This window comes from Scyliorhinus torazame, chromosome 2 (assembly GCF_047496885.1).
Source record: "Scyliorhinus torazame isolate Kashiwa2021f chromosome 2, sScyTor2.1, whole genome shotgun sequence".
In the NCBI taxonomy this organism is placed as follows: domain Eukaryota; kingdom Metazoa; phylum Chordata; class Chondrichthyes; order Carcharhiniformes; family Scyliorhinidae; genus Scyliorhinus; species Scyliorhinus torazame.
The window spans coordinates 297,677,529-297,701,371 of record NC_092708.1 but is presented as its reverse complement, the minus strand read 5'-3'; the positions used below and the strand labels follow the sequence as shown (position 1 = coordinate 297,701,371).

The 23,843-nt window shown below is 52.3% G+C and overlaps 1 protein-coding gene across 1 annotated transcript in view; it reads left to right on the top strand.

The window, feature by feature from the left end:
* Window positions 1-21,998, top strand: part of ttc6 (tetratricopeptide repeat domain 6) — a 554,053-nt gene extending 532,055 nt beyond the window's left edge. The window contains exon 32 of the mRNA XM_072488749.1: window positions 21,302-21,998. Coding sequence (XP_072344850.1) covers window positions 21,302-21,429 — 128 coding nt within the window. The 3' untranslated portion in view covers window positions 21,430-21,998. The remainder of the gene's footprint in view (window positions 1-21,301) is intronic.
* The last annotated feature ends 1,845 nt before the right edge of the window (window positions 21,999-23,843 follow it).

Here is a 23,843-nt window from a genome sequence, read left to right as displayed (position 1 = left end):
GCAATTTAGCATGGTCAATCCACCTACTCTGCACATCTTTGGGTTGTGGGGTGAAACCCACGCAAACACGAGGAGAATGTGCAAACTCCACACGGACAGTGACCCAGAGCCGGGATCGAACCTGGGACCTCAGCGCCGCGAGGCAGCTGTGCTAACCACTAGGCCACCGTGCTGCCCCGTTAGGGGAGAGTTAATCTCCATTAGGTCCCACAGAGAGAAGAAGGAGAGGGAGAGGCTGGTGGGAGAGATACTCCGGGTAGACAGGAGATACGCGGAGGCCCCAGAGGGGGGGCTGCTGAACGAACGCCGGAAACTTCAGGTGGAGTTCGATTTGCTGACCACGGGGAAGGCGGAGGCACAGTTAAGGAAAGTGAAACGGGCAGTCTACGAGTATGGGAAGAAGGCGAGTAGGATTCTGGCGCACCAGCTACGCAGGAGGGAGGCGGCTCGAGAGATTGGGGGGGTGAGAGATAAGGAGAGCAACATGATGCTGAGCCCAGAGAGGGTCAATGATGTCTTCAGGGAGTTCTACGTGAAGTTATATGAGTCAGAACCCCCTGGGGAGGGGGAAGTTTATGGACCGGTTGAGGTTTCCGAGGGTGGAAGTGGAGAGGGTGGAGGGATTGGAGGCCCCAATTGAGTTGGAGGAGGTAGTCAGGGGACTGACAAACATGCAGTCGGGCAAGGCCCCGGATCCAGATGGCTTCCCTGTACAATTTTATAAGAAGTTCTCGGAGCTACTGAGCCCGCTCCTGCTAAGAACCTTCAATGAGGCAAAGGAGAGAGGAACCCTCCCCCCCGACGATGTCGCAGGCATTGATTTTGCTTATCTTGAAGAAGGAGAAGGACCCGCTTCAGTGTGGGTCCTACAGGCCGATATCGCTCCTGAATGTAGACGCCAAACTGTTGGCAAAAATTCTGGCCACCAGAATAGAGGACTGTGTCCCGGGAGTGATTGGGGAGGACCAGACGGGTTTCGTTAAGGGCAGGCAGCTGAACACGAATGTGAGGAGGCTCCTGAATATTATCATGATGCCCTCGGAGGGGGTGATGCGGAAGTGGTGGCTGCAATGGACGCGGAGAAGGCCTTTGACAGGGTGGAGTGGGAGTATTTGTGGGAGGCGCTAGGCAGGTTTGGATTCGGGGAGGGATTCATAGGGTGGGTCAAGCTGCTGTATCAGGCCCCTGTAGCGAGTGTGTCCACGAACCGGCTAAGGTCGGAGTATTTCAGGCTGCACCGGGGGACGAGACAGGGGTGTCCCCTGTCCCCGTTGCTATTTGCCCTGGCAAATGAGCCATTGGCCATTGCGCTCAGGACTTCAAGGGATTGGAGGGGGCTGGTGCGTGGGGGGGGGAGGAATACCGGGTCTCCCTCTACGCGGATGACCTGTTGTTGTACATTTCGGACCTGCTAGAGGGGATGGGGGAGGTCATGCGGATCCTGAGGGACTTTGGGAGCTTCTCGGGGTATAAATTGAACGTGGGGAAGAGTGAGCTGTTCGTGGTCCACGCTAGGGTCCAGGAGGAGAGACTGAGGGAGCTCCCGCTCAAGATAGTGGAGAGGAGCTTTCGGTACTTGGGGATACAAGTGGCCAGGAACTGGGATGCCATGCACAGGCTCAACTTAACCCGGCTCGTGGAGCAGATGGAGGGAGAGTTTAAAAGGTGGGATATGCTCCCGCTTTCCCTGGCGGGGCGGGTGCAGACTGTGAAGATGACGGTTCTCCCCAGGTTCCTCTTCGTCTTTCAGTGCCTCCCCATTTTCATCCCCAAGTCCCTTTTTAAGCGGGTGAAGAGGATTGTTACGGGATTTGTGTGGGCAAATAAAGCCCCGCGAGTTAAAAGGGCATTCTTGGAGCATAGCCGGGGTGGAGGGGGACTGGCTCTGCCGAACGTCTGCAGCTATTATTGGGCGGCCAATGTGTCCATGATTAGGAAGTGGATGATGGAGGAGGAGGCGGCTGGAGGTGGCTAAGATATGTGGGCATAAATCTCACACTGCTGGTCAAAGTAGAGCCACCTATCTTGTCACTCTCAAGGTCCTGCATTGATGCAGTGAGCACAGCTTGGCTGCCCACCATCCCCTGAGGGGGCTGCATACAGTTGCCTATGTCTCCATTATCTCCTCCAGTGCTGTTCACCCAATGTCACCTTTCTAACTACCAGCGAGAACCCAATGGTGGTTGTGTATCTGCACTTGAATGGTGTGATGGTGCTGGCTCTGTGGCTTCCATTTCCACTGAGGACACCAGTGGTACCTAAGCAGCAAGGATATGCTCCCCCTCCATAACTAGTACTGTGTGAAACAATGCAAAGAGATCATGAGAACTTGCCTTGGACAGCAGATATCTCTGTTATTATGAGGCTTTCCATGTTAGTTGCATTTCGGGAATGCTCTTTCTAGGTCAGCTTTTAGCCTTCTTGGCATATAAACAGTCTTCAATACCTTAAAAGACAATGAAAGAACTGTACGAAAATGACTTCAAAGGTTTATACCACATTAAAAGGAATACTTTTACCTTCATCGCACTGATCTTTGAACTTGGCATACTGACAGACTGTTTTAGGGGTATAGAGGGGAACACTTTCACTTTATTATGAGCCTCTGTGCAAGTCTTACCATCTTGTGCCACACACACAATCCACCCTCATAATCCACAGGCTGCATGCATCCCTTCCAATCCATGTAGTTCTGTCCCCATTCCACCCCTGAAGTGTCTGTATTCTGGTCGTGCTCCAGCTTCCCCATCCTAGTCCTCCTCTCTGCCTGCCATCATTTCCCCTTTCTCTCTAACCACACCTTTGCCCACCCGTATCTCCTTCCTCCTTCCCCGTTCCTCAACCCCACCATTGTCCATGGTCTCCTGTGTCTCCTTCCCCTCCCCCAACCCCACCATTGTCTTCCATGTCTATTTCTCCCCCCTCCTTCTGGTTGCAATCCTACTTGGTCTGCTTGGCTGTCTTGCCTGGGCCCCTGGACAACACCCTCCCGGACAATGGTGGAAGCCAGTGGGGAGAGTAACCCTACACACCCACCGGTGTAGCATCTCACTGGCTTTAGTGAGAACCCAGCACGGTGCTGTGGCAGGTAGGCTTCCAGTGTTGCACTCACCTCAAAGTCAGGAGTGAAGTGTGGGCTGACTGCTGCACACCAGTTATTTCCAAATGTGATTCAGGCCAGTCTAATTTCCTGCTGGCGTGGTGCTAGATTGGAAGGGGCTACTTGATTTTGGAGAATAGTGTTTTAAATGAGTATTCATGAATTGGCAATGCATGCAAATGGGGCTCCTGCCATGAATCTGCAGGAAACCCGACTCAACATCAACCCACCATGAAAGTGGTGAGGCGAAAATATCAAACTGCTTTCCTGATGGTGGGTTTCCAACTTTTGCACTGGGATTTTCTGCCCGGATGTGGCAGGACCCGCTGAAGCAGATGTGGCGAGCCAGCCAAAGGCCCATTGACCTTGGCAGGACTAGAAGATCCTGCTGATGGGAGAGGCCCTTGGCCCCTCTCTCCAACTTTCCCACCCCCACCCGTCACAAAACCTGCAGCCGGCTGGAGAGGAAAATTCTGCCTGTTAAGTCGGTCTCACTCCACTGCTTGATCTAGTGGGCGGAATTTTCTGTTTGTTCTTCGAAGTGTTGGACCAGGTAGTGTGCGGCTCACCAGCTGTACAGCAGGCTCTTCTCTCCACATTGTACAGCACTTGAAGAAAAAAATCCTGAAGGCAGATACCACACCATCATGCTAGTGAGGTGGGGCCTGAAAGAGACGGCAATGTCAGACACGCCAATCTCCAACACTCAAAATAAAAACCACAGAACACTCCCACACACATGGGGACCCACCCCCACACACATGGGGAACCGACCCCCCCCCCATTCCCAAGGATACAAGGAACCCAACCTCATGGAGCTCCCGAAAGGAAGCCCACCCCGGCACTTCCCCTTGGCTTTGCAACTTGAGACTGCCCCTGGCAGTGTCCCCTGTGCCTGCGGCAGTGCCCACGCAGTGTCAGTGCACTGGCATGGTACTGCATTGACATATCTCTCTCACTTCTGGGGGCCAAACATACATGTGCGCCCCCCTTGTGGTCCCTTTGTCTGGTTCATGTGGCTCCAAACCCGTTTTAAACCCAGCCAGTGAGGGAAATATCAAGGTGGGGAGGAAATGATGCAGTGGGGAAGACCGCTAATGATGTATTTAAATGATGTTTCTGACCTTCCTAGGAAGGAACACAGTAAGTCAGTGGAGGGGAATGGTGATAATCCCTCGTGTTAGACCTCACCAGCAAGAATCTCGCTTGTGGCCTCTCGCGTGACTTTGTGCCCTTGTTGCCATTTGCAGGCACAAAATCCCAGCCATTGATTATTTCCGGAACTTCCGGTTGCGGCTATGCCTGGGTAGGTCGCACGTTCGGCAGCTCCTGCCGTGAACAGACTTTTGGGCCTTTTAAGGAGCCCCAGCGGCACTTGGATGACGATTCCTGGTGTGGGAAAGCAGCAGTGAGGTTCCCCCAGCACTGTATGGAGTGGACCAGGAGCGGAGTGGTCAAAAAAGCGGCACTGGAAAAGAGAGGAGAGCGAGGGCGGAGTCTTTCCAACATTTTCTGTTTTTATTATATGAGTCAAACTAATTCTGTGTACTTTATATTTTGTCTTTTTTAGAGGGAAAATTAAACATGATTCCCCAAATTGTGTTGTAAAACTTATTTTTGAATGTTTTTATTAAGAATTTTTCACATTGTACATAACAGAGGTAAGTGTGAACACACATCGAGAACAAAAATATATATACATCGGTCGTCTTCCATTATTTACATTGGTTGTCTTTTGTTCATTACAACGGTTACAGCTTCTCATTTTATGTTATCCAGTAGGCGTGTAGTTCCAGATGGTTTCTCTGCTTTGCTCTTCCGCTTTTCTTCCTGATCCACACCCCCCCCCCCCCCTCCCCTACTAGTCATCTGGTGTGCCCTCTTCCCTCACCCGCTCTTATATCCTGTTCCTGTTGGGTTGGCGTGATGCCGTGTATTTTGTTATTTGCTGGGCATGGTTGGACTACATGCCTCTTTATTCCCTCACTTTCCCCTCCATTTCATTGTTATACAGTGACTACCCTCTCCTTTCCTCTGGCTTATTGGCTGTTGGCTGCAAACAGGTCTTGGGACAACTGGGTGAATGACTCCCATGTTTTGTGGAAGCCCTCTTTCGACCCCCGGATGGCGAATTTAATTTTCTCCACCTGGAGAAATTCCGATAGGTTGGACAGCCAGTCTGCAGCTTTGGGTGGTGCTGCTGATCGCCGGCCGAGCAGGATTCTCCGGCGGGCGATTAGGGAGGCAAAGGCAAGGGCTTCGGCCCACCTCCCCATAAAGAGATCTGTCTGTACTAAAAACTGCCACTTTTGGGCAAGGCTCCACCCTCATCCCCACCACCTTGGAAATTGCTTCAAAGAAGGTTGACCAAAACCCAACAAGTCTGGGGCAAGACCAGAACATGTGGACGTGGTTGACCGGGCCTCCTTGGCAACGTTCACATCTGTCTCCACTTAAATCTCCACTCATTCAAGTTCTGGTTAAGTGGGCTCTGTGTACCACTTTCAGCAATATTAGACTTAGCCTTGCGCAAGTGGAGGTGGAGTTGGCCCAGTGCAGTGCTTCGCTCCAGAATCCTCAGCCTATTTCAAACCCAAAGTCCTCCTCCCATTTTTTCTTGTCTCGTCCAGTTGTGTGTTTACCCTCCCCGTAGTCGCCCATACAGGTCACCGCAGTTCCCCCTCCCTAAGATGTTCGTGTCCAATAGGTCCTCTAACAACGACTGTTGCAATGGTCGTGGGTATGTCTGCGTTTCCCTACATAAGAAGTTTTTGACCTGCATGTATCTTGGTTCATTCCTCCCTGTCAGCTGGAACTTCTCTGTTAGTTCTTCGAGTGTTGTAAATCTGTTGTCAGTGTAGAAGTCCCTAACTGTCAGCGTCCCTCCGTCCTGTGTCCACCTTTTGAAGGTGGCGTCCATTGTCGTGGGTGTGAACCTGTGGTTATTGCAGACGAGGGCTTTAATGGACATTTTGGTTAGCCCGAAGTGTTGTCGCAGCTGGTTCCAAAACTGGAGTTTTCCTAACACCACTGGGCTTGTTAAGTATTTATTCAGTAGAGATGGAAGTGCCGCTGTGGCCAGGGACTGGAGGAAGGTCCCCCTGCAGGAGCCCTCCCCCATAAGCACCCACTCGGCTTCTGGCTCTTTTATCCACCCCTTTACCCTCTCTGCGGTTGCTGCCCAGTGGTAATATTGGGAAGGCTAGGCCCCCCATGGTTCTCGTTCTCTGAAGTACTCTTTTTGGGATCCTTGTATTCTATTTCCCCCCCCCCCCCCCCCCCCCCCCCCCCCCACACACACACACACACAAACGCCATGATCCGTTTTTCTAATGAATTGAAGAAGGCCTTGGGGCTGTAGATAAGAATGGATCTGAACAGGAAGAGGAACCTGGGCAGTACATTCATCTTGATTGTCTGCACTCCTCTGCCAGGGAGAGTGGGAGTGTGTTCCATCACTTGCAGGTCCTTTTTGACTTCCTCCGTCAGACTGGACAGTTTCCAGTTGTGGATCGCTGTCCAGTCATGAGCGATTTGGATCCCCAGGTAATGGAATTTATGTTGGGCCTGTTTGATTGGCATTCCTTCCAGTTCTGCCCCTCCCCCTTGCGGGTTTACCGGGAAGACCTAACTTTTGCCCAGGTTGAGTTTGTAGCCCGCGAAGGCTCCAAACCCTTTCAAGAGCACCGATTCCTTCCATGCTATTTTGTGGGTCCAAAACGTAAAAGAGCAGATCATCCGCTCAGAGCGAGACCCTGTGCTCTCTGTCTCCTCTCCGGATCCCTTTCCAGTTCGTTGCAGCCTTAAGCGCGATCGCCACTGGTTCGAACAGCAGCGGGGACAGCGGGTATTCCTTCTTTGTGCCTCTGTGCAGCTGGAAGAACTTAGAGCTGGTGGTATTGTCCGTATGCTGGCTGTGGGAGCGTTGTACAGGAGTTTCACCCAGGCGGTGAACTCTGCTTCAAGCCCGAACCGCTCCAGTACGTACATGAGGTACTTCCACTCGACTCTGTCGAAGGCCTTATCTGCGTCCAGAGAGATGGTCACCTCAAGTGTTTTCTCCCCAGATGGGGTCAATGATTACGTTCAGCAGGTGCCTCATGTTCGACTTCAGCTGTCTACCCTTGACAAAGCCCATTTGGTCTTCTGCTGCCACCTCTGGTACGCAGTCCTCCAGCCTTTTGTCTAGAATCTTGGCCAGTATTTCTGTTGGGTCTTTGTCTTTCTTGCGCATCAGTGAGATTGAGCCTTGTGCTAGCATGGGCAGCAGGGTGCTCTTGCCAGCGAATCTGTGAATATATCCCACAGCTGCGGGGCGAGGTCCATCTTGATTTATTTTGTAGAATTACGCCGGGAAACCAGCTGGTCCTGGCACCTTCCCCGCCTGCATGACTCTCCATGACCTGTCCCAATCCTAGCGGTGCTTCCAGCCCCCCTTTCCTATCTTCCCCCATGACTGTCCATTCCATTGAGGAACTGTTTCATCCTCAAGCACCCTTTCGGGGGTGTGGAGTTGTAGAGCACCCGGTAGAAGGTCTTAAATGCATCGTTGACCTTTTCCAGCTCCGCAACTAGACTGCCTTTGCTGTCCCTCATCTGGGCTATTTCCCTCATGGCTGCCTGCTTTCTCAACTGGTGAGCCATCAGGCGGCTGGCCTTGTCACCGTGCTCGTACAGGGTCCCCCGTGCTTGGCGGAGTTGGTGCACTACTTTCCACGTGGAGAGGAGGTCAGAGTCCGATCTGTAGCTTTTTCCTCTCTGCCAGGAGCTCTACGGTCAGTGCCTCGGGAATATCGCCGGTCTATTTCCAGTATGGAGTCGACTAGCTGTTGCCTAGCCATCTTCTCTTCCCTCTCTGTGCTTTGTAGGCAATAATTTCACCCCTGATCACAGCCTTCAGCACCTCCCAGAACGTGGAGTGTGAGACCTCCCCATTCTGATTATTAGTAATATACTCGTAATATACTAATATTAGTATATTAATATACTAATAATAGTATATTAGTAATATACTATGGCCTGTGATTTTCTCTCACAGAAAGCCTTACTGGCCAGGAGGGCCGTGTCCAACCTCCATGGGAGGGCGTTGGGCATGGCCCGTCTCCAACCTCACATCCATGTAACGTGGAGCATGGTCGGAGATTACAATCGCGGAATACGTTCTTACTAGCCCTGGAAGCACCGACTGCAAAGAAGTCGATCCGTGAATATACATTGTGTACCTGGGAGAAGAAGGAGAACTCCTTCTACCCTGGGTGGGTGAACCGCCATGAGTCGACAGCCCCCATCTGCTCCAAGAATATGCCGAGCTCTTTCGCCATGTTGGAGGTCTTTCCTGTTTTGGGATTCGACCTGTCTGTCCGTGGGTCCTGTTGAAGTCCCCCCCGCCCCCCCAATGATTATTTGGTGTGTGCCTATGTCGGGGATTTCCGCATGGTCTTTTTTATAAACTCTGTGCCGTCCCTTTGGGAGCGTACACGTTGACCAGGACTACCAGTGCCCCGTCTAGGAGTTTGGAAAACTAATAGTGAGACTAAAAGCATTATCAAATATTGCATCAGACAACTTCTGTAGGAGCACACCTGCGCAATTAGACATCAAAATCAAGAGGCTGCTGTTCAAGTTGTCCTGCTGCTCCAGCAGCTGTGCTATATTGGCATCTTGATGAAAGACCAGGGGCGGGATTCTCCGACCCCCCGCCGGGTCGGAGAATCGTCGCCCGATGGGCCAAAGTCCCGCTGCTGGAATGCCTGTCCCGCCGGCGAGAATCAAACCACCTCTCTTACCGGCGGGACAAGGCGGCACGGGTGGGCTCCGGGATCCTGGGGGGGGGGGGGGGGGCGCGGGGCGATCTGGCCCCAGGGGGTGCCCCCACGGTGGCCTGGCCCGCGATCGGGGCCCACCGATCCGCGGGCGGGCCTGTGCCGTGGGGGCACTCTTTTCCTTCCGCCTTCGCCATGGTCTCCACTATGGCGGAGGCGGAAGAGACCCCCTCCACTGCGCATGCGCGGGGATGCCGTGAGCGGCCGCTGATGCTCCCGCGCATGCGCCGCACGGCAAAGTCATTTCCGCGCCAGCTGGCGGGGCACCAAAGGCCTTTCCAGCCAGCTGGCAGGGTGGAAATCAGTCCGGCGCGGGCCTAACCCCTCAAGGTGAGGGCTCGGCCCCTCAAGATGCGGAGAATTCCGCACCTTTGGGGCGGCGTGATGCCGGACTGATTCGTGCCGTTTTTGGCGCCGGTCGGCGGACATCACGCCGATTGCGGAGAATCCCGCCCATGGTCTTAAAATATATAGACAAGCAAAAAGTTGAGTTACTTCGATAAATACCCACAAAACACAGCAGAAAATGTGCAAGTGTGTCCATTCAGATGTAAGTGTTTGCAATGTGTTAAGACTTAATTACTGCCAAACTAAATTCTTTGACACTAAAAATTAATTTGAACAAGCCTGCAAGCCAGACATGGATCTCAGATTTTAATTGTTGGAAAAGTAAATAAATATATTTTCCTTTACTTTTTCTTTGTTTTGTAATCTCTTTCTTAATGCTGTTTTTCTTTTCCTCTCTTTCACTTCCAATGCATGATTTGGCACCAAATGAACTATTCTTTATTGGACTTTCTAGCTCAGATTGTGCAAGGAAAACTTTAATAAGGTTGTTTTTGAGTGCGAGATTCACAGTGAATTGAGGCAGACAGTACATCACCTTCATGCTGCATGCTCATCAGTGTGATTATATGCAGCCTAGCGTGAAACTGACCGGCTGGATGCTCATCAGGGGACCCAGCGGTGTACATGGCTCGCACAATATACAGCTAGCCAGCATTTCTGATGCTCAGCCTGCGACTCTTGAAGGCGTGGTGTAGTCAGGCTCCAACAACTGCTATAGCAGTCTCAGAAAGACTTTGCTGAAAATAAGGGGCGCGATTCTCCGATGCCGCGCCGGTTAGGAGAATCGCCTGGCGTGCCATTTTTCCACCCGACGGCGGTCCGACACCCTCCCGCGATTCACCCAAGCGGCGAGATCGGCCCCGTCGAGTTCTGCGCGGCGCAGGCCGGACAATCGCCTGAGACACCCAAAATGGTGATTCTCCGCTGCCCCCGCTATTCTCCGGCCCAGATGGGCCGAAGTCCCGATGGCGTGAACCCAGTTCACGCCGTTGCCGTTCACACCTGGTAAATAAAGTCGTCAGCCAGTCGTGCTGTGGAAGAACCTCCGTGTAACATGTCGTTCCTCTGCCCCCCATCACCCTCCTGCAGGTCACCATGTATGCCAACCAGACATGGATGTTCACTGCCGTGGTTGGAGCCGCAGCTCTGCAGGTGGCCATCCAGCAGCGTAGACTCAGATGGCCCACAGTGGCTGCAGATGCAGCGGTTGCTGCTGCAGCAGAGGGGATGGCCGCGGAGTGGCCCGTCGTCGCTGCGCAGGCCACAGGTGCTCAGGCCCGGAATGTCCAGGGGGATGCCGAGGGGAACATTGACCCCCCGACGGCGAGGAATGCACAGGAAGCGGGCACTGATATCGAAGTGCTTGAGGGGAGGAGGAGGAGGATCCACTGATGGTGGTGCCAGGGCGCCACAGGTGTCCAGCAAGGCCTAGGGTATACCGTGACAGAATGTCGTTCGAGGCACTACTGGACATCACATGCAGGAGGAGACTATGGTTCAGCAGGGAGACGGTCGCACATATATGCCACCTCGTGGTGCACCTCGCACCACTTGGAACGGGTGGAGGACACGCTATACCAATCTCCGTCAAGGTGACGGTGGCCCTAAACCTTTACGCTACCGGTTCCTTCCAGGCGCCGAGCGGGGACCTATCCGGGATCTCACAGGCATCCGTCGACAGGTGCATCAGGGCCGTGACCGACGCCTTGTACGCCATCGCGGACAGGTACATTAAATTCCCCGAGGACCAAGCACAGCAGGAAGCACGGGCACGTGGATTCGCCAAGGTGGCCGGGATACCGATGGTCCAGGGTGTCATCGATGGTGTGCACGTCCCCATGCGCCTACCTGCAGACAACAGGGAAGTATTCATGAACAGGAAGGGCGCATACTCCATGAACATTCAGGTGGTGTGCGACCTCCACATGAAGATCATGCACGTGTGTGCAAGGTACCCCGGGAGTGTGCATGACGCATACATTCTGGCACAGTCGTTCATCCCCGCAATGTTCGATGCCCCCCCCCCGGCTGAGGGGCTGGTTGCTGGGCGACAGGGGCTATCCATTGAGGTCATGGTTGATGATGCCAATACGGAGGCCTCAGACCAACGCGGAGAGCCTATACAACGAGGCCCATGCAGCAACCAGGGGTGTGGTGGAGCGGTGCTTCGGGCTGCTGAAGATGAGATTCAGATGCCTGGACCACTCCGGAGGGGCCCTGCAGTACCGGCCCGACAGGTTCGGTCACATAGTTGTGGTCTGCTGTGCGCTGCACAATATTGCCATGCAGAGGGGAGATGCACTGGTGGAGGAGTCGGAGGGAGGACCCGACGGCAACGGAGCTAACGCGAACGAAGGGGAGGAGGAAGAGGAGGAGGAAGATGGCGTGCATCAGGGTGGGGGGAGGGGCGCAGCACACAGACAATGCCTGGGTGCTGGTTACGTCCTGGAGGCTGCACGACGGCACGCGTTGGTGGCCGCACGGTCCACGCACCGTGGGGGAGGGATTCGCTGAACACTGCCACTTGCACCGTCACTCCTGCACACGGGCACCACACAGCAAACCCCCCCAGCACCGCGTTCACGGCACCAATTCCACATCACCTTACCACTGCGGCACTACTGGATTGCACAACATTGATGATTGTGTAAGCGGGTGTGATCAGTGCCATGTTGAATGATGACAGCCCACTCTGCGATGAGCTGTGAGCTCAGATTCGCCAGCCAAGGTCTGACTCATGGCTATAGCTGAACCATGCACTCCGGTGGTCACAGCCTTCGTAACGGACATTTCACCACGTGCCCGTGTGGGGTAGCTGGCGTCCGAGTGCCAAAGACTACGGTGTCCGATTTTGGGTGGCAGGGGGGAAAGGGACAGCACATCCGGCACCGACGTTGAACCGCTCGTGAACCACAGCGCCACTCTGTCACCCTCACGAGCCCCCTGGCACCGGACATAGCTCAGAGTCTTACAAGTTAAGTGCAACAGTGAGTTTATTTGTGACATTCACATACAGATGCCCTACCCCTTACAACTAAACTGTGCCCTGCACCCGTGCCAACTTATTATTTGCCTAACTTCTTTGCCTTACGGGCCCTACCACTACGTCTAGGTGTGTTCCCAGATGGTACAGCAGGAGTGGAGGCAGACTGCTGAGAATCACGCCCTGCGACATGGCTCCCCGTCAGCACGCGTTTCCTGTGGCGGCCCGGCTTCAATGGGCCAGGCTGCTCGGTGGGCATGCTGGATGGCATGGTGCCACCCTGTCCTGCCCGCTACCCACCAGATGCGCCAGGGACGGAACGGGGGGAGGCTGAGTGTACCGGGACGTCCCTTGCTGGAGGTACCGTGACGAGCCCCAGAACCTCCTCCTCCCTCGGGGAGCCCGGTGCCTCACTGTGGGACAGAGGTGCGATCGGTGACACGCCCCGTCGCACCACCGACACCTGGCGCTGCCAGGCCTGGAGGCCTGCAGCGGTATCGACCACGGTCCGAATGTTCGCAGAGCCGGAGCCCAGGGAGTGCGACATTCCTGCCAGGGACTGTGCTATCTCAACCTGTGAGTGCGCTACGCCATCCATCACGTGTGCCAGGTGGTCTCTGCCCTCCGCGACTGACTGCTGGGACTGTGCCATCGCCTGCTGGGACCGGCCATGGCATGGTGAGACTCGGCCAGGGCCCGGAGAGCGGCGGCAATGTCGTGTTGGCTCTGGCGCATGGCTACCTGTGAGAGGGCAGCCCTCTCCTGTGCCATGGATGACGCATGCACGTGAAGTCCAACACCTTGCAGAACCTGACCAATGGCCAAAACCATTTCACCCATTGCCTCCACCGCGGACGCCACCCATGCGGTGTCGGCCTGGGTGGCTGCGATGAGCGGCATCACTCCCTGCTCCTGGACGCGAATGAACTCCTCCAACTGCGTGTGCAGGTCCTGGAAGATGGCCCTCATCCCGTTATTCAGTCCCTCGGTGTCCACATGCATCGGTTGTCCGGGTGGGTCAAGTACATCCAGGAACCCGGGAGCCGTCTGGGGGGCAGCTGTTTGCTGGGCCTGGGCTACCCTCCGACCGTCCAGCCCCTCGGCTGCTCCAAACTCCACCTGCTGTACCGGCTCGGCTGTGTGGTGCGCACCAGACCGTGACCCGGGAGCCTCATCACTTATCTGCCCAACCGAGGTGAGTGTCTCTGCGATGGTAGATGGTGTGGGAGACAGCAGTGCCGCTAGCCTGAGGTCATTGTCCGTTAGGAAGTCTGGTGTGTACTGGTCCCCCTCATGGCCCGGCGCAAGGTGCTTGCGGTCCATGTCATGTTGCCCTCCAGGTGAATCCGTGGACTGTGTGGCCGTTCTCTGTGCATCATCGTCACTGTCCGTCCTGTGTCTCTCAGTATTGTCTCTGTCCGTCGTATGTGCGTCACCGTCCAGCATCCCATACTGAGAGGATGGCCCTCCTGTCCGACTGACTGCCACCCTCTGGCGTCCCTGGGTGTGCTTGAGGTTGGAGATGGTCGGCTGTGTCTTGGCCGAGACGACCCTGGATGTTCGGCGGCTGGCCCCGGGGAAGACAACGATACGGGGTTCGTTAGACACGCTGGGCCGGGTGTATGGTGGTGGTGGGGGCAGAGTGTGAGGGGGGAGGGGATCGAGAGTGCAGTGGCATGAGCGTGAGGGGGGAGGGGATCGAGGGTGCAGTGGCCACTGTGAGGGGGGAGGGGATCGAGGGTGCAGTGGCCAGAATGTGAGGGGGAGGGGATTGAGAGTGCAGTGGCAAGAGTGTGAGGGGGAGGGGATCGAGGGTGCAGTGGCATGAGTGTGAGGGGGGAGGGGATCGAGGGTGCAGTGGCAAGTGTGAGGGGGGCGATGACAGGTTGGGGGGGGTGGGTGAGGACAAGCAGGGTTGTCTCACTTGCTTCTGCGCCTCCGACCTGGCATGTCGCGACCTCCCGGGTGGCGGATCCCCCAGCTAGGTCCAAGGCCCTTTGCTCGTGAACATTTAGGGGATGCAGCACAGGAAAACCCTCTCCGGTTCTCATAGAATTCATAGAATTTACAGTGCAGAAGGAGGCCATTCGGCCCATCGAGTCTGCACCGGCTCTTGGAAAGAGCACCCTACCCAAGGTCAACACCTCCACCCTATCCCCATAACCCAGTAACCCCACCCAACACTCAGGGCAATTATGGACACTAAGGACAATTTATCAAGGCCAATCCACCTAACCTGCACATCTTTGGACTGTGGGAGGAAACCGGAGCACCCGGAGGAAACCCACGCACACACGGGGAGGATGTGCAGACTCCGCACAGACAGTGACTCAAGCCGGAATCAAACCTGGGACCCTGGAGCTGTGAACCAATTGTGCTATCCACAATGTTACTGTGCTGCCCTGAGGTGGTTGTGAGCTGTCTTGTCCTGGGGCCTGGGGGGGGGGGGGGGGGGAGGTTGGATTAAGCATTACAATTAGGTGGGTGTCATCAGGGCGTGCAGATCTAGGCTATATTAATGCTGGGTGAGGAGACAGTTGGAGCCACGCCATGGCACCTCTCTGGGGGGGGTCCCGGTGCTCATGTGGGTCGAGTACAACGTTGTGCACCTTGAACCCCCCCACCCCACCCACCCACCCCCCCACCCCACTTCCCCCCCCTCGTGCCCGGGTGGTGGGGTGGTTGTGACCCGGGGGCACCCTCATGGCACTTACCCTGGCAGCCCGAGTGAGGTCGTGCAGCTTCTTCCGACACTGCTCCCCGGACCGGGGGGTCTGCCCCACAGCACTCACAGCGGTGCCAACTTCATGCCAACCGCGCCTCACCGTGCTGGACGGCTGGCGATGCCCACGTCTTGGGCAGAGGGTGGCCCTTCGGTTTTGAACCTCATCGCGGAGGGTGTCCAGGTCCGTGTCCCACAACCTCGGTGCGGCTCGCCGGGGCTCAGCCATCTCTCCTCCTTCTCCTCCTCCTGGGTCTTTCCGTGCACGGTTCGCACCATTTATGGCACAGCGCCGCATCATTCGGGCGTCACGCGCTTACGACACTGCTTTCACGCTATGCCCCCCGAGTTCTTCGCGGCCCCACTCCTAGCCCATTTTCGGGCCCTGAATCGATCGCGATCGGGGCCGTTTCGCGCCGTCGTGAAACTCGACGGCGTTCACGACGGCACGGGAACTTAGTCGTGGGAGCGGAGAATCGCGCCCAAGGAGTCTGCAAATTCAGCAACAGGCCATGGGGAGGATTCCTAGGTTCTCTGCAGTGATGAGCTAGCAGGCATTCAGTGACAATGTTCAGTGCATCTCTGCACACCAATTACACATTCAGGGAGTGATAGCCCTTGGAGTACATTCTAATATAGCTACTCAAGGTGAACAATACAATGTTGACAATATTGCCTGCTCCCACATGGAAGGACCCGTTGCTATAGAAGTTGAGGATGACAAAAATCTTGATGGCGGCTGGCAGTTCTGCTCTTGTCTTGCTGGTTTACTGTAAGGTTGGTTTCAGGATATGACAGTTTTGTGACTACTTCCTTGGTGAACTCTGACATTGCTCCCAGCTGAGATGCAAGTAGATGAAGTGCTACCTAAAGTCCCTTGGTGGTTCGGGCTTTCTATTAAGAGCTCCTCTCTTCCTCTCTCTGTCCACAGTTTCCTCCCTCTACTGCCTGTGCTCCATGTCCCTGTCCTGTTGCACTCTAAGATAGTTGGCAACTATATTACCTGTGGCTGTAAGCAGGCTTTCTCCTGAATGACCTTCAAAGTCCTCCAACCTCCTTGTCAAATTCCAGTAATGGAATTCCCTTGCAAATCTAAAAGCTTTTCTGAACTCCTCCAATAATACTCAATACAGCACTTCCACCTACTCTGTAGCAACAAAGGAACGGCAAAAACAACTCACTTGGAAGTCCCATTATGATCTGACTAAACAGCACAAGTTAGGGAAGGGTTCCAGGTAAACACATATATAATTGGGAGTTTTGTGAGGGCCACGAAGAATCCAGCACGAGTTTTAAGGATACAAAGAAATAACATTTATTTACAATAACATATATATACAACAGCAGCAGCAACTTTGCTTGCTGCTCACTACTTCCTGTTGGTTCCAAACTGGCCAGCTTTATTTATACAGGGAGTCTGCTAATGATTTCTACCCCCCACTCATTTGGGAAACTCATACTCCCACAGGATCATTAGTCCCAAGCCAATGGTAAGCAGGCAGGTTATAACATCGCCCTCCCCCAAAGTCCAAGGAATCCACCGAAGACCCTGGCGAAGGAGGGCGTCGGACCCGTTTTGCCGCAGGCCGGACACCATTTGCACGAGGTGCTGGATCGGGCGGCGTGTAAGGAGACGGAGACCGGCGCTTCCGTGATGAACGGCGTAACGGTTGTACATCCATGGCCCATGGGCCTGAGGATTCCCCCTCTGATGCGTCTTGTGTCTCCATCTCGGAGTCAGAGTCTGCTGCCTCCATCATCTCGGCGTCTCTATCTCCACGCGGTTCTGTAATGACCTGCGCAGGCTTTGAGTGAGGCACCAGAGGAAGATTGTGAGGACTACTTTCCATTGTCTCTGGTCTCTGAGGCTGCAGAAATGAGCTCCGGGGGCGGGGAATCTTTGGAAGGGACAGTCTTCTGGACCGAACGTGGTCTACATGTTTGCGCTGGAGACCACCCTGGGCTTGGACCTGGTAATATATAGAGCCCGTTTGGCGAAAGATTACGCCAGGGACCCACTGGGCACCACCAGCAAAATTCCGAACGAACACTGGGTCACCGGGTGCAAACTGCCGAATCGGCCGATGACAAGAAAAACCATGTCCCTGCCATTCTTGTGTGCGGCGTACTTTTGCGCCAATGTCCGGGAAAACCATGCTAAGGCGGGTACGAAGTCTCCGGCCCATTAGGAGTTCTGCGGGAGCTACCCCAGTCACCGCATGGGGGGGTGGTCCTATACGAAAACAAAAAGCGAGCCAGTCTCGTGTCCATTGACCCGGAAGACTGCTTCTTTAGGCCTCGTTTGAATGTCTGCACTGCGCGCTCTGCCAACCCATTTGAAGCCGGGTGGTAAGGGGCAGTGCGGATATGGTGTATGCCGTTCATCTTCATGAACCTCGCAAACTCCTCACTTGTGTTCGATTAATAGAAGGAACATAGATCCTTGAAAAGGGCCGGTGAAATCTGCATGCAAGCGCGCCCAAGCCCGCCCTGGCCATTCCCAGTGATGTAGCGGCGCGGTCGGCGGAAGCTTCTGATGCTCCTGGCAAATGGAGCAGTTTTGGGCCACCTTCTCAATGTCGATGTCGGGGCCTGGCCACCAGACATAACTCCAGGCCAACATTTTCATTTTGATCACACCTGGATGCCCATTGTGCAAGTCTCTTAGTATCAGCTCCTGTCCTTTTTACGGGACGATCACACGCGTCCCCCACAAGAGGATACCATCTTCCACGCTGAATTCTGACAGCTTGGAGGAAAATGCCCGCAACTCGCCTGGGAGCTGTCTATGCTGCCCACCATACAGGACTATGTGCCGAACCTTTGACTGGACTGGCTCCGTCTGGGTCCACTCACAGATCTGTGATGCCATGACAGGCAAGGTGTCCATAAAATTTAGGGTTGCAACCACCTCACCGGTCGTGGGGGTCGACACGGGGCCGGTCGATAAAGGCAATCGGCTCAGTGCGTCGGCATTCGCTATCTGCGTTCCTGGTTTGTGCTCCAAAGAATACTCGTATGCAGCGAGCAACAAAGCCCAGCGCTGGATCCGTGCGGGAGCAATGGGTGGTATTGGCTTATCCTCTCTGAAAAGTCCCAGCAGAGGCTTATGATCAGACACGATAGTGAAGTGGCGGCCATACACGTACTGGTGGAAACGTTTCACCGCAAAGACCACTGCCAGGCCCTCCTTCTCGATCTGCGCGTACTTTTTTTCCGCTGCAGTCAATGTGGGGAGTCGAAAGCTATCGGCCACTCGGTCCCGTTCTCCATCTTGTGGTACAGGACGGCCCCAATACCATACGGGGATGCATCACATGTGACGAGCAAAGACTTTCCAGGATCATAGTGGGTTAGTAACCCAGACGACGACAATTGTTGTTTTACCTGCTGGAAAGCGGTTTCTTGCGGCTGACCCCAAACCCAGGTGTGCTTTTTCTTTAGCAGAAGGTGCAACGGGACCAGCGTAGTTGCCAGATTGGGGAGGAACTTCCCGTAATAGTTTATGAGGCCGAGAAAAGAACGAAGATGCGAAGTGTCAGTCGGGCGGGGGCCTGTTGAATTGCGCGCACCTTCTCTGCGACGGGGTGCAAACCTTCGCGGTCCACCCGATAACCCAGGTCGACTACTTCCTTCGCCTGAAAGACGCACTTTGTGCGACGTAAACAGACTCCAGCCTCCGAAAAGCGTCTAAGGACAGTCTCCAGATTTTCCAAATGTTCCTGCTCCGACGTCCCTGTGATCAAAACGTCATCTAAGTAGACAGCGACATGCGGTAAACCTCGCAAAATGCCCTCCAAAACGCATTGAAAAATAGCGCAGGCAGAGGATACTCCAAAGGGCAAACGTGTATATTCATACAGGACCCGGTGTGTATTAATCGTTACATATGGTCGGGAGGCAGGGTCCAGCTCCAACTATAGGTAGGCGTGACTCATATCTAATTTTGTGAATGAGAGTCCACCTGCAAGCTTCGTGTAGAGATCCTCTATGCGAGGCATTGGATATCGGTCGAGTCGGGAAGTCGTATTCACTGTAAGTTTATAGTCGCTGCACAAGCGAACTGTGGCATCTGGCTTCATTACAGGTACAGTTGGTGCTGCCCAGTCAGCGAAACGGACGGGCCTGATAATACCCAAAGTCTCCAAACGAGTGAGCTCCCCTTCTACCTTCTCGAGCAAGAGGTAAGACACCGGGCCCGCCCGGAAATAGCGCGGCGTGGCTCCTGGTTTGACTTGGATACGGGCTACGGCCCCTTTTAATTTCCCCAAACCGGGCTGGAATACATCTGGGTATCGTCCTAGCACCTCAGTCAACCCTCCAGAAACTGTTTGGAGGATGTGCTGCCACTGCAACCGCAAATGAAATGAAATGAAAATCGCTTATTGTCACAAGTAGGCTTCAAGTGAAGTTACTGTGAAAAGCCCCTAGTCGCCACATTCCGGCGTCTGTTCGGGGAGGCTGTTACAAGTCTGACACGGACATGGCTCCTCATCCATTGGTTCTGGAGAAGGCTCCCATCGGGGAGGAGTTTCCGACGGCCACTGGCGTCGATCCGGACGTCGTCTTGCCCAAGGTACCGCAGGAGTGCGGGGGGACGTTTTCGGACGGAAGGGGTTGCGCCCCAAGGCATGCACTTCCATTCCCTGTATCTCATGCACTCCTCGTTCTGTGCTCTCTCGGGACAATACTATTTGAATGGCCTGTTGAAAAGTCAATGTTGACTGAGCTAACAACCTTCTCTGGGTGGCCGCATTGTTAATACCGCAAACCAAACGGTCGCGTAACATTTCTGAAAAGGTCTCACCATAGTCACAGTACTCCGCAATCCTGCGTAGTCTGGATAGAAAGTCGGCAAGGGATTCTCCTGGGGTCCTCTCAGCGGTATTAAACCGGTAACGTTGGACTATCGTGGACGGGGTTGGGTTAAAATGTTGCCCCACTAAGTTCACAAGTTCATCAAACGTTTTGGTGTCCGGCGCAGCTAGGCACATAAGGCTCCTAATCACCCCAAACGTATGCGGGCCGCAGGCGGTGAGCAATATGACCACCTGGCACTCGTTTTCGGTGATATTGTTTGCCCGGAAATAGTAACGCATCCGTTGTGCGTACTGGTTCCAGCTTTCCAGTGCAGCATCAAATACATCCAAACGTCCGTACAGAGGCATGGTATAATAGAAAACAACTTCCAACCTGCATCCAACAAAAATCCAGGGAGGTGGCTTCAGCAGTGTAGACAGCTATTCACTTTAACCCTCGTCGCCAGTTTTGTGAGGGCCACGAAGAATCCAGCACGAGTTTTAAGGATACAAAGAAATAACATTTATTTACAATAACATATATATACAACAGCAGCAACTTCGCTTGCTGCTCACTACTTCCTGCTGGTTCCAAACTGGCCAGCTTTATTTCTAGAGGGAGTCTGCTCATGATTTCTACCCCACTCCCCCCTCATTTGGGAATCTCATACTCCCACAGGATTGTGGGATTGTCATTAGTCCCCAGCCAATGGTCAGCAGGCAGGTTATAACAGGGAGTGTATAAGAAGAGCTGTGAGGGTCCATTCTATTTGTTTCTGGAATCTGGCCCTCACTAGCACTCTCACAATCATGTCACAGTGGAAGTGGCTGGAAGTGATCCAATCAATATTAATGGAGTTCCCAGATTCAGCAGCTCGGCACCAAATTTGACATCCTGCTTGGCTCAGCAGAGATTCTTCAATCTGATTGGTTTTGGAGCTACATGGTTGCTTACCCTGCTCACACAGTGTTCAGGTGCAAAAGTTCAAAAAAGGTGTGTGCAAAAGTGTAGTTGTTATGAACTGCTAGCATTGTCTGTCTCTCTCTGACTGTAAAACCCAGTCAATTGATATTCTTACATTCTGCATATGTCTGCTTTGGCTTCTAGATGGTTGTGCATTCTGCTTTGTTTACTCTTCTGCTGCGGCTGCCAATCTGAATGATTTTGCAGAGCTTTTGAGTAAATCCTATGTGTTACATACATGAATGTTCCCATTGTTGCACTATATTCCTCCTCAACAGTACAAATACAATTTTTCTAACCCCACAGTATATTATTTATGCCATTGTGGAAAGGTTCAAGCACATTTCCACTGTTAGAAATGCTGGTTAAAAAGTGACAATATCTTCACCGTGAAAATAATCTAAAGGAACCCTAAACAAAAGACAAATTATAATTTAATGCCTGAGCCAAATTCTTTCTGCTTTAAATGTAGCCATAGTATGGCTAAATAAAACAAACAAGGATGTTCAATTAAAAATTGTGTTCATGATGCTATTAACCTGCCTGTCGCATTTTGTTTGCAGCACTGCAGCTAATGCCAGATGATGCTCTATTTTACAAACTCCGTGCAGATGTCCGAGGCCATTTGGGTATGACTGAAGAAGCTGTAGCAGATTACAAACAAGCAATAGTTATTCAAGAAAGTAGGTAAAATAGCCAATTATTTTACCAGGGAAAGTAAACAATTTCCACAAAGACACTTACATTATAAGATTTGGAAGAAATCTCTTTGATTAAAAATAAAAATGAATAGAACCTCAAAATGCGATTTCTTATGCAATTGTGTGAATGCCTCACTTCCAATAATGTTTCCATACAAATGAATTTAAACAACATCATTTAATACAGCATATTGTTTGATGTTATCACTACCATGTTAATTTTGTAATTATTATCTTGGTAATAATATGTAGTGCTGAAACATTTAGCTTATAATGATTTTGCGCTGGAACGTTGTTGGTTTTCTGTCACTCAGAAAGAGATTTGGTTGGATCTTGTTAAAACGCCTATTTTTCGGAGTAAAATTCTTTTCGCTGACGTGACATAAAGGAAAAGCCGATTAAAAATTAATGATAATTCCTGTTTCAGTATCGATGGAAGAAAAATTCCAGGTTGTCAGAAAGTTCTTTCATTTGTTTCAACATAAAAATAAAGCTGAAAGCTTTAAAGCTTCATAAAGACTATTTTTGCTGAATAATAAATGTATTATATTGTTTAAAATTCAGTGGTTTCATTTCTATGCTCTCTGTATAACGTTAACTCCGATTCGTCATGCTCCATCCCAATTACCAACTTCACACAACGTCAATAAGTTCCATTTAGATCCAACCATTGCTATCTTTGATTTAGATATTTTTCAATCCATCTCAGAAGTTTGCCTTCTTGCCTGGTGGGCTAATTACTGCATTGCATGCCACATCTTGTGAGTTTGTGAGGCAAGGCTCGCTGTCCTAATTCTATGCTGAAACCATCTTGTCACACTATACTTAGGTGTTTCATCATCTCCATGTTCAAGAAGATAAAGAAAACAAAAAGAAAAATTTCCATTTATACAGTAGGCGGGATTCTCCATACCCGCCCATGGTGGGACCCGTTGTGAGCGAGAACAGAAAGTTTGGCGTTCCAGCCAAAACTCCATTCATTCTCAGTGGCACTGGAAAATCCCAGGCGCGGTTGAGGTTGGAAAATTTCGGCCAGTGTCTTTCACAACTGCCCAATGTTACAAAATGTTTTACAGGCAATGAAGTACTTTTGAATTATTGTCACTGTTACACTGTAAGAAAAATGGCAGCGGATTTGTGCACAATAATCCCACACAAACCTCACAAATGTGAGAATACAGCATATAATCTGTTTTAGTGATGTTGATTGAGGGGTTAATATTGACCAGGGCAGCAGGGATCAGGGCGGCAAGGTGATACAATGGTTAGCACTGCTGCATCACAGCATCAGGGACACGGGTTGGGCGACTGTGTGCAGTTTATATGTTCTCCCCGTGTCTACGTGAGTTTCCTCCGGGTGCTCCGGTTTCCTCCATGGTCCAAAGATATGCAGGTTAGGTGGATTGGCCATGCTAAATTGCCCCTCAGTGTCCAGGGATGTGCAGGTATCTAGAACAGGGGTCATAGTCTCAGGAAAATGCTTCATGCATTTAGAACTGAGAAGAAGAAAATTGTCTTTATTCAAAGGGTTGTGAATCTTTGGAATTCTTTACCCATACATCTATGGATACTCATGCAGTTGCTGAGTATATGCAAGATAGAGATTAAAAGAGTTTTAGATACAAAGGCCGGGATTCTCCAAGCCAGCGCCTTCATCCGGGCCCTGCTTGCAGTTCCAACAGTGCCCACAACTCAGTTCTGGCACTGCCAGGACCACAAGAGCTGCCGGCCAATTAGATTGTGTGTCAGCTCCCAGGGGCGGGACTTGCAGTAACAGGCGGAAGTGCCACACTTACAGCAGTTTTGGTCCGCTTACCTTAGGAAAGATGATATAGAAGGAGTGCAACAAAGATTCACCAGACATGTTCCAGGGGTCAGGAGTGTACTTTGAAGAGAGATTGGGGAAGCTAAGGCTTTATTCTCTAGAGTTTCAAAGGGTGGGACGTGACCTCATTGAAACCTACAAAATACTAAAGGAATAGACAGGGTAGATTCAGGTAAGACTGGTTGTGGAGTCTGGAACCAGGGGACTGAATTTTAAAAATTAGGTGAAAGCCACTGAGGATCGAGGTGAAAAGAATATATTTTTACTCAGAGGATTATGAATCTTGGGAACTCTGTACTCCAGAGGGCTGTGGAAGCTCAGTCATTGAGTACATTTAAAATAAACATTGACAGATTTCTAAATACCAGTGACATAAAGGGACATAGGGATAGTGTGGGAAAAGGCAGTGCAGTGGATGATCAATCATGATCGTCTTCAATAGCGGAGCAGGCTTGATGAGCTTAATGGCATACTTCTGCTCCTATGTACTTAGTTGTTCCTCCCTCCCCCCCAACTATCATTGTTATCTTAGAATATAGAACATACAGTGCAGAAGGAGGTCATTCGGCCCATCGGGTC